Genomic DNA, 10,182 nt, shown 5'->3' on the forward strand with positions numbered 1-10,182 from the left:
AGGATTAAAGGCAAGCATCACCTTGCTTGTCTCCACTTCCATCTTGATACCACCTATCATGGCCACAGACCTAAGCCTGCCCTCTGATCCATTTATCTTTCAAAGTCTTGTGGATAATGCATGCTAATGCTGAAGTTTACAATACTATACAACTGTATTACCTGGAAAGACTTTATACCTATGCATATACAGAGAGGTCTCAGCTCTGTCTCTAAGACATGCTGTCACTTAGTTTTCTACCTCACACTATAGGAGAAAACAGAACCCCATTTCCAGCTGTTTAATTGCTCTGGTCTTGTACTTGGAAGTCCTGCTTGACTAGCCATGCTGGTATATACGTGTAACTCCAGCACTTGAGAGACTAAGCCAGATGTTTAATGCCAGCCTAGATTACAGGGTAAGACCCTATCTCAAATAAAAGAAACAAAAACCAACTCATATCTTTTTTTTCTTTTTTTCAGAGATTTGCTTTTTTATTTGTTTTGGTCTTTTGCTTCCATGTATGTCTGTGTGAGGGTGTCAGATCCTCTGAAACTAGAGTTACAGACAGTTGTGAGCTGCCATGTGGTTTTTGGGAACTGAACCCAGGTCCTCTGGAAGAGCAGCCATTGCTTTTAACTGCTGAGCCATCTATCCAACCCCATCACATCTCTTTTTAAGATGAGAAAACAACAAACAAACAGTAGCCAGGCACACATCTCTTTAATCTCAGCACTCAGAGGGCATAGACAGACAGATCTCAGATTTTGAGGCCAACCTGGTCTACAGAGCCAAGACAGTCCAGGCCACATAGAGAAACTGTCTTGGGAGGGGGTGGTGTTCGAGACAGGGTTTCTCTGTGTATCTCTGGCTGTCCTGGAACTCACTCTGTAGACCAGGCTAGCCTTGAACTCATTGAGATTCACCTGCCTCTGCCTGGGTGGAGAGACTCTATCTTAAACAACAAAAAATAGTAACAGTGATAAATAAACAAATAAAAACTAAAAAACAAAGTAATTTTTAAAAGATGATGTCAGGCTTCAATGGAGAAGACCACACTGCTGTCTCCATGACTGAAAAGCAGCACTATCTGGACCAATGTCACAGGCCAGTTAGTTCTCTCTGCATCAGTTCTAAAATAACTAGGGTACCCTGGAAATACGGGTGGTCATAAGAGTATATAAAAGCCACTAAATGTAAGCCCACATGGACTGCTATGGGAACCTCTTGAAATGAAGGCTTTGCTAATAGCACCTCCTTTGCAGATAAATGATTAGTTTGTCTCTGAGAAGGTAAAACTTGTTTTTTATCCACCCAAGATGACACGGGGCTTTAGAAGCCATGACACAGGACCTGGTCATGGAGCAACCCCTGCTGCAGCTCACTCACCAATGACCAACAGAACAAGGATGACGATGAGAACCACAAAGAAGGTGTTGCCATAGGTCACTACCAGCTCAACCAGCCGGGATTTGAAAATCTTCTGCCATCTGTGAAGGAGATGAAGACAGACACTAAAGAAGATGTACCTTCACAATACAAACCCTGAGTAAAATGTAAAGACAGCTTGGTGCTCTTCTCCAATGGCCAAGGGACCTGTACAAAAATCAGTCTCAGCTGCTTATATGTTTCCCCTATTTATTAAGTTCAAGAGTACTTAATAAAAAGATGTTTGTCAGGGATGGAGAGATGGTTCAGAGTAAAGAGCACTGGCTGCTCTTCAGAGAACCCAGGTTTAATGCCAAGCACCCACGTGGCAGCTCTCCAACTGTCTATAACTCCAATTATAGGGGGTCCAACATGTTTACACAGACATGCAGGCAAAACGCCAATGCACATGAAAGAGAGAGAGAAAGAGAGGAATGAATAAAAAAAATAAATGATGCTTGTTCACCTGCAAAAGAACTCTTTTTTTTTTGTTTTGTTTTTAGTTTTTTGAGACTGGGTTTCTCTGTGTAACAGCTTTAGCTGTCCTGAAACTAGCTCTGTATGCCAGGCTGGCCTCAAACTCACAGAGATCTGCCTGCCTTTGCCTCCCGAATGCTGGGATTAAAGGCATGCACCACCACTGCCTGGCTGGAAATCAGTCTTAAAATACTGGCAGTCTCTAGTAAGGGAAACTTAGTTTTCATTGTACTTTCCCTTGTAGTAGTTGAGTGTTTGCCACAAACATAGTTATTCCTTTTGTCTTTCTTTTCATCTTTTTTTTTTTCCCTGTGGCAGGATCTTACTAAATAGGTCCCTGGCTGTCCAAGAACTTACTAGGTAGACCAGACTGTCCTTAAACTCAGAGATCCACCTGCCTCTGACTTCCTTTGCTGGAATTAAAGAAGTGTGCCACTATGCCTGGTTCCTTCTGTCTTTCTAATATGTGACAATCTTTTTTTGTGTAGACACCTACCACTCTAGGTTATAAAAAGGAACACAAACACTCCATCATTTCCATGAACCAACATTCAAGACATGGCTCTAAAAAGTCTTCGGAAGGAGTTCCATAGTACTAAAAAAATTAGCAAGTCAAGCTGATCATGGTGGCACACACCTTTAATCCCAGCACTTGGGAGGCAGAGGCAGGTAGATCTCTGTGAGTTTGAGGCCAGCCTGATCTACACTGCAAGTCCCAAGCCTACATACTGAGACCCTGTCAGCAAACCACCCTTGTCATCAAATGCAGATTGAAAAATGAAGTTAGTTTGCTAGAAACATGACATGGCATGGTTCTGAATTTGCATTTAGTGTTTTAAGTTGGTCTTAATCAGTTCCTCCTTCCTTCTCCTTTTTTCACTTTTTTCTGTGTTTGTATCTATATGTGGATACATGTGTGTTCTGGTGCTGTGCATGAGTGGGGGGCCTTAGGTGTGTATCTTCTCTAATCATTCTCTACTTTCTTTTTTGCAAATGTCTCACTGAACCCAGAGCTTACTGATTCAGCTAGACTGATTAGGATCCTCCTGGTTTTTGCCTCTAAAGAACTGTATTACAGGAGTGCGTCACCTGGTTCAGCTTTTACATGGGTGATGGGGATCAAGCTCAGATCCTTATATTTGTGCAGTAAGTACTTTATTGACAAGCTATCTCCCCAGTCCTTATCATTTTCAGATAGGAGGGTCTCATGGCTAGCCTCAAATTTGGTAAGTAGCCAAAACAGGCCTTGAACTCCTGATCCTGCCTTCCCCTCCTGAGTGGTGGAACCAAATTAGTTGTCCTAGAAAACATCCAAGACTACAGTCCTGCCAGTGTTTTGGTCTCTATACTTCCTGTAAGGTGGATGCCAATATGAGTTTTGGCAAGAATATTCCTTAGGTATTATTAACTGTGGTGATTTTATAACATATTAATTTAAATAAGGATAATGTGTTGATGTATTAAGTATAATTTAAAAATTAGTAACTAATTCACTTTTAGCAAATCTTGTTTGTTAAAAGAGAATATGGCTTCATCCTTCATAGGCTGAGTAATGCGCATGAGCCTACTAAGTATTGCCAGTAAGAGCTAGTTAGGAGGACAAAAGTCACCAAATCAACAATGAAAGCCTGTGGTGCAAGTATTCTGATTTCCACACAGCCATCCCCACAGCCCTGAGGCCTAAGGGTAGGCAAGAGGATATCAGCCACAAAACTGAAGATAAATCTTCCTTTACAAAGACCAGAAGGCAGGGTGCACAGAAAAGGAACTGAAGAAGTAACAAGGCAAAACAGTGTGCAGGGTTGGTGATTTAAAAACAAACAAACCAACAAACCTCCTGTCACCCTTATCTAAGACAGATTTTACTTGTTTCCATTTAGCCCCAATTTCAGGGTCCACTAACTCTACACACAGAAACTCTAAGGTTCAGGGTTAGACAGGCACCTTCCCCATAATGCTTGTCTTGTTGCTCTACTAGCCATACCTTTTGGGGGAAATGAAGGGAATACAGAGAAGCAACACAGCAAAGACCTCTGCGTAGAGGAAGGTAGCAACTGCAGTCCACTGTAGACTCATCCTGTGACTTAAAGGTTTCCAACAGAGAGATGGGCGTTTGTCTCCTGGTAGGGCAGAGGGAACAGGAGAAACCACTTGAGCTGGGCAGTCACTGACATCTAGTTCAAGGACCTTGGAGAGGCTGGGGCTGCTACTCTTCACAACAGACTCTGGCACTCTGCTTCAGAGCTTGTGCAGCCCTGGCTGAAACTCAGCAGGAATACTTGGCCAATGATGCTTCAAAGGGACTGCAAAGTTAGCCCAAGATACCCCAAGACCATGTTCTCAGCACATAGATTTATTTGGCCCCAGAGAGACAAAGGACAGGAGTTGGAGATCTAGGGAGAAGGGGAAGAGGTATTTGTCTCTCTGGGACAAAAGACTGCCTCTGTATAGAGAGACAGACGTGGCCCATAGTTAAATGGCAGTAAAAGGGGAAAGGAAACCCCGTGTTAGGATGAGTTAATTCTGAATGGACATGATAATTATGGCACTTCAAAAGGGGGCTTTTGATTGTTGGACTTCAATACTTTGATAGCTGGATCTTGGTATCAGCCTCAGGTAGTAGCCAAATAAGGGAACAGACCTTGGTGGCTAACTTTAGAAATGTAATCTAACAGTTTTTAGCAAGGAAGAGGGAATGGGAGACGGAAAAGACCTGCCAGAGCCATGTTTGCCATGCTTGGGCCTGCAAGAGCCCCTCCAATGCTAGCCAGGTAACGAACTTCCCTTGCCTGGAATAGTTACTTATGGCCCTCCAGCATGTGTGTGTTACCAAGACAATGTACCTTTGTTGATGATTCCTTTCGGGGGAGGGGGGAGTCCAACGGACTCCTTAGACCTGTTTAACAAAAAAAAAAAAAAAAAAAGTTTCTCGTAAGAATAGTACATGAACAAGGGCACTCATCAGGCTCCCTTCCCAGACCAGAAGCCTTTGCTAGAGGAGCTGCAAGTCTTTCAGTCGCTCCTTCAGTGGGCCTGGGACTGCAATGTTCATATTTGCACCTTCTGCAAACACCACTGCCTCGGCCCCAGCAACCTCCCACGGCAACACCCGGGAGGGTCAGATAACCCAGGAGCCTCCCTCTGAGGCTGCTTTTCGGAAACTAAACAGGCCTTCCGTCTGCTCCTGCGGATGCATGAAATGTGAAGCATTAATGTGCCCTCAAAATGCCCACACACAAGAGCGGCTCCTAGAGGACAGAAATCTAGGCCAAAAACAAATGCAGGTCTCTACAGAACACCTCAAAGCCTTACCCAGAGAAAGTTCCAGAACCAGAAAGTCTCGCCCGAAGCCAAAGGGAACCAACAGCCTTAGTACGCCATAATGCCACCCAAGTCCATCGCGCCAGGTGGCCCACCTGGGCAGCTCTCTCGGATAGGGTTTCATCACTGACCTCCGCCCTCGAGCTCCGCTCCACCTGCCACCCCAACATCCCTCTACTGGACCCTGCCCTAGACTCCTAAGTCAGCCCGGATCCAGAGATTTTACAGAATCCCCAGTCTTTCTGAGACACATAGTTCCTGCCCTCATGAAGGGACTGGGGTAACCTCGGCGATCCGAGAGGCAGCCACACCCGCGCACTCAGCTTACCGAGTTTCAGACAAGGCGTACACCCTACGGCCACTACCAAACTCTCACCACCGCTCCGGCCCGCCCCTTAGCCCGCAACCGGAAACCGGAAACGCGCATTGGGCCCCGCCTACAAGCTCTTGTGAGGCCCCAAAGGCTCCGCCCGTTGTCGTTTCCCGCCCCGCCCCCAGGCCGCGGGCAGTTGTCTAGGTTTTCGGAGGAATTGTCGGCTGGCTGCCACTCGCGTCTCTGACTCTTTGGACACGCAAGGGTGGTGCTCGGAGGAGCCTTGGCGGGAAGGCTAGGGCCGCTTCTCTAGCCTACGCGGCCATCCCTTGTCTCAGTGGTCAGAGAGGGGGTGGGGCCCAGCCGTTGGGCGAGTACCGGGTGGGGTGCCCCTTGCCCCAACTCCGCCTCCTGCCCCAACTCCGCCCCATTCCCCCTGGGGGGAAGGTGGGTGGGAATTCCGGGCCTTGGCAAAGTCACTGTAGCTTCAGCCGGGCTGCCGAGAGGACGAACCCGCCTGTTGCCCCAGGGAGGGGCGTCACGAGGCGGTGGGAGGAGAAGCAGTTAGAGGAGGTAGAGGGGGAAGAGACAGCCTCTTTGCTTAAAATCTCTCGAAGCTGACCTCAGGGGCTAAGGAATTATCTAGAGAGGAAAGCCTGTTTCCTCCACCTGGGCTGCCTGAAGAGGCCACGACCCTGGAGGATCCTAAGCCAACATCCAGGGGCCCCAGCACCACCCCAGGGGCCTAAAGTCTCAGGGACCATTTCAGGGTATCCAGTTGCCTAGACAACGAGCCCTGGATCAGAGCAACAGCCCTTCCAGCATCTGCCCGAACTGCAGCCTTGGGCAGTAAGTGGTACCAGCCCTCAGCCTGCCCACCAGTCCAGGCGACATGCCGGTGCTTTCCACTCCACGCTCCTCGAGGGTGACCACGCTGAAGCGCACAGCTGTGGTTCTGGCACTCACAGCCTATGGAGTCCACAAAATCTACCCTCTAGTACGGCAGTGTCTGACTCCTGCCAGGGGCCCTCAGGTGCCAGCTGGAGAGCCCACGCAAGAGGCCTCTGGGGCCACAGCAGCCAAGGCTGGCATGAACCGGGTATTCCTGCAGCGGCTCCTGGTGCTCCTGAGGCTGCTGTTCCCCCGAGTCTTATGCCGGGAAACAGGGTTGCTGGCCCTGCATTCTACTGCCCTGGTAAGCCGAACTTTCCTGTCTGTGTATGTGGCCCGCCTGGACGGCAGACTGGCCCGCTGCATTGTTCGTAAGGACCCACAGGCCTTTAGCTGGCAGCTGCTGCAGTGGCTTCTCATCGCCCTTCCTGCCACTTTCATCAACAGTGCCATCCGCTACCTAGAGGGCCAGCTGGCTCTGTCTTTCCGAAGCCGACTAGTTGCTCATGCCTATAGACTCTACTTCTCCCAGCAGACTTACTACCGAGTAAGCAACATGGATGGACGGCTTCGAAACCCTGACCAGTCTCTGACAGAGGATGTGGTAGCCTTTGCTGCCTCTATAGCCCACCTCTATTCCAACTTGACCAAGCCACTACTGGACGTGGCTGTGACCTCCTACACTCTACTTCGAGCTGCTCGCTCCAGAGGAGCTGGCACAGCCTGGCCCTCAGCCATCGCTGGCCTGGTGGTGTTCTTAACAGCCAACGTGCTTCGAGCCTTCTCTCCCAAGTTTGGAGAGCTGGTGGCAGAGGAAGCAAGGCGGAAGGGTGAACTGCGCTACATGCACTCTCGAGTGGTGGCCAACTCAGAGGAAATTGCCTTCTATGGGGGCCATGAGGTGGGGCAGATTGAAATGCTGCTTATGTAGGAGAGGAGGTGGCTGGGAGACCCTTGGCAGCCAGCTATAAGCCATAGGGAAAGCCTAAGGCCTTCTCAAGCTGATGTTAAAGCTGTAAATAAGCACTGGGACAAATTTGGGGTAGACCTTGGATGGCTGTAGTCTTAAGGTGCAGAAATGGAGAAATGGCACCACTGGGTGGGAACTTCCCCGTGCTGGCTGCCTGAAACCTCTAGGCTACTTCTGCTTCCTTGGTGAAATTGTCTTGGACTTGAAGCTTTCTATTCTAGTGGTTTGAGATGCTACTGGTTCAGCTCACTCCAATATTGCAGTCAACCATTCCTGTAACCAACTGGGAGAAATTAGACTCTTACCATCTGGGAGCAGGAATGGTAGGACACAGCCTGCTACCTAAAGTCTCTTACATCTGTAAGCCCTTTGAAGGCCAGCGTCCAATGGAGCTAGCTGGCTGGGCTGGCTGGTATTGTGGGCATGACTCAGCCCAAGCAGAGGTTAACAATCAGAGCTCAGCACAGCAGCTGCAGTGGTGTTGGTGCTCAGGGTCAAGGCTGTCAGAGCCCCAGGCAGGCCTGGCTAGTGACCGACGGGCTTGGCAAGCAACCTGCCCTCCCTCCCTCCCTCCCCTTCTCCCTCTCAGGGATAGGGATGCCTGGCCTAGCTTCAGCCACTGCACGCTAGGCCTGACAAGCTCCCCCACCACTACTGCCATTGTAGCCGCCCTTCCGCACAGATTCCAGCCACTCTGTGAGCTGGGCTGTGGCCAGGAGAGCCCTCAGACACTGGGAAAGGCAACTTGAGGCCAGTGCAAGCTTCATTCTGTGGCAGCCCCTCCCCTTCCTTATGCCTGTGGTTGCAGCTGCCTCGGGCCTTGGCAACTAGTTTCGGTTCTCGGAGCGGGGGAGGGACACAAGCACCTATTTCATTAAGGTCTCTGTGTTTCCTGGTTCAGGTAGCCACTTGCCCCAGGACCTTGTCAGGTTGGCTGCACAACTTGTAGAGAATCAGGCTTGTCCTTGACTTTTGGAAAGGATCTGTCTCTACGGTCTGCAAAAAGAGGCATCTCTGGTCCAGGTCAAGTTTCAGATTAGAAGAAAAAGTGCCTCACCCTCACTATAACCCCTCTCTCATTCTCTTCTCCAGAATACTGGACTGCAGGGGTCTTGGCAAGCAGCCAGGCCTTGGGTGAGGCACTTGGCACAATACCCATAGCTACACCATCAGTCTTAGCTGACAGTGCTCCCAGCTTAAGGCACAAACCTAGATTACCAGGGTGCTTCAAGGTGGTTTACTCACTTCAGGAATGAGAGGCTGGGTTTGAGGAAAACTGGGCTATATGAGCAGGCCTAGGCAGAACGTGCAAGTGCAAAAGAAAGAGCATGGTATTTAGAAAGACTTCCTCTGTGCTAGCTTCAGGAAATAGCACATTCAACAATAGAGTTCACTTGCTGGGACACCCTTAGTCTGTTTAAACTATATGAAATGATGGTAGATTGAGTGCCTTGGTACAGGCACATGTCCCATTCTAGTAGTCCCACTGACTAATGTACTGTAGATAGGGGCCTAGATTCAAGTCATCAATTTATTACAGAAGGGAATTAACTGGCTGGCTGGCAGGCAAACAACAAGGTATTATTTTCTTGCTAGAATTTCAGATAGTGCATATGCATGTTACATACACATGTATACAACCTCCTGCTTGAAAAAACAAAGTAAATCTTAAATCAGCTTCTAAATTTATAAGAATCTGGTTATCAGGCTGAGGCAGGAGGATGACTCTGAGTTCATGGACTACATAGTGAGTTTCTGGGCACATAGTGAGGCTGTCTCAAAAATAACAAAAAAGCCAGGCATGGTGATACATACCTGTAATCCCAGCACTTGGAAAGCAGAGACAGGAAAATTGCCACAAATTTGAAGTTGGCTCTGGTCTACATAAAGAATTCCAGACCATCCAGAACTATATAATGAAACCCAGTCACAAAAGAAAAAAAAAAAAAAAACAGAAGTCTGGTTCTCTAGGCCTGGGAATATAGCTCAGTGGTAAAGTGTTCACCTAGCTAGCATGCCCAAAGCTAGAATAGCCAATGTCCTAAATTCCATCTACCATACCTCAAAACAAAATGAAAATCTGGTTCTCGGCCTGGTGGTGGTGGCACAGGCCTTTAATCCCAGCACTTGGGAGGCAGAGGCAGGCAGATCCCTGTGAGTTCGAGGCCAGCCTGGTCTACAAGAGCTAGTTCCAGGACAGGCTCCAAAGCTACAGAGAAACCCTGTCTCGAAAAACTTAAAAAAAAAAATCTGGTTCTCTTAACAGCCCAACCCATTCAGTCCACATTCCTACACTGCTTGCCACCTCCAGGCAATATGAATTTAAGCAGGGCACATGGTCTCTTTGTTTCTGTGTACTACAATAGACGTGAGAATATACACAATGAAGTGTGTGTCAGTAAAATAGAGAAAGAAGTGAAAACATTTGACAACCAGTGCCCTGCTGGGCATGCGGTGGGAGGCAGAGGAATTTAAAACACCGCAGTCACCTTGCCATGAATACTTCCCAATACTTCTAGACTTCTCTGAGGTCTGTCTGACTTCAACTGCCACCAGATTTGAGCATATATTCACCTTGTTTTAGTGGGAAAATTCAATTTTCTCACAGCAAAGAGTCCTAGGAAAGTAGCAGGAGCTGGGCGGTGGTGGTGCACGCCTTTAATCCCAGCACTCAGGAGGCAGAGGCAGGAGGATCTCTGTGAGTTCGAGGTCAGCCTGGTCTACAAGAGCTAGTTCCAGGACAGTTAGAACTGTTTCACAGAGAAACTGTCTCAAACAATGAAAGAAAGAAAGAAAGAAAGAA

The 10,182-nt window shown here is 48.2% G+C and overlaps 2 protein-coding genes across 2 annotated transcripts in view; one reads left to right on the plus strand and one right to left on the minus strand.

The window, feature by feature from the left end:
• Bcap31 (B cell receptor associated protein 31) overlaps positions 1-5,676 on the minus strand; it is a 37,907-nt gene extending 32,231 nt beyond the window's left edge. Inside the window, exons 1-4 of the mRNA XM_050125098.1 lie at positions 5,534-5,676; positions 4,728-4,780; positions 3,869-4,004; positions 1,369-1,469 (exon numbers count right to left, since the gene is read on the minus strand). Coding sequence (XP_049981055.1) covers positions 1,369-1,469; positions 3,869-3,960 — 193 coding nt within the window. The 5' untranslated portion in view covers positions 3,961-4,004; positions 4,728-4,780; positions 5,534-5,676. The remainder of the gene's footprint in view (positions 1-1,368; positions 1,470-3,868; positions 4,005-4,727; positions 4,781-5,533) is intronic.
• A 164-nt stretch (positions 5,677-5,840) lies between these two features.
• Positions 5,841-10,182, plus strand: part of Abcd1 (ATP binding cassette subfamily D member 1) — a 26,460-nt gene continuing 22,118 nt past the window's right edge. Inside the window, exons 1-2 of the mRNA XM_050124988.1 lie at positions 5,841-7,336; positions 7,969-8,075. Of these exons, the coding sequence (XP_049980945.1) occupies positions 6,411-7,336; positions 7,969-8,075 (1,033 nt within the window). The 5' untranslated portion in view covers positions 5,841-6,410. The remainder of the gene's footprint in view (positions 7,337-7,968; positions 8,076-10,182) is intronic.

Source organism: Alexandromys fortis, unplaced genomic scaffold (assembly GCF_014885135.2).
Source record: "Alexandromys fortis isolate MF-2015 unplaced genomic scaffold, M_Fortis_MF-2015_v1.1 scaffold_225, whole genome shotgun sequence".
Taxonomy (NCBI): domain Eukaryota; kingdom Metazoa; phylum Chordata; class Mammalia; order Rodentia; family Cricetidae; genus Alexandromys; species Alexandromys fortis.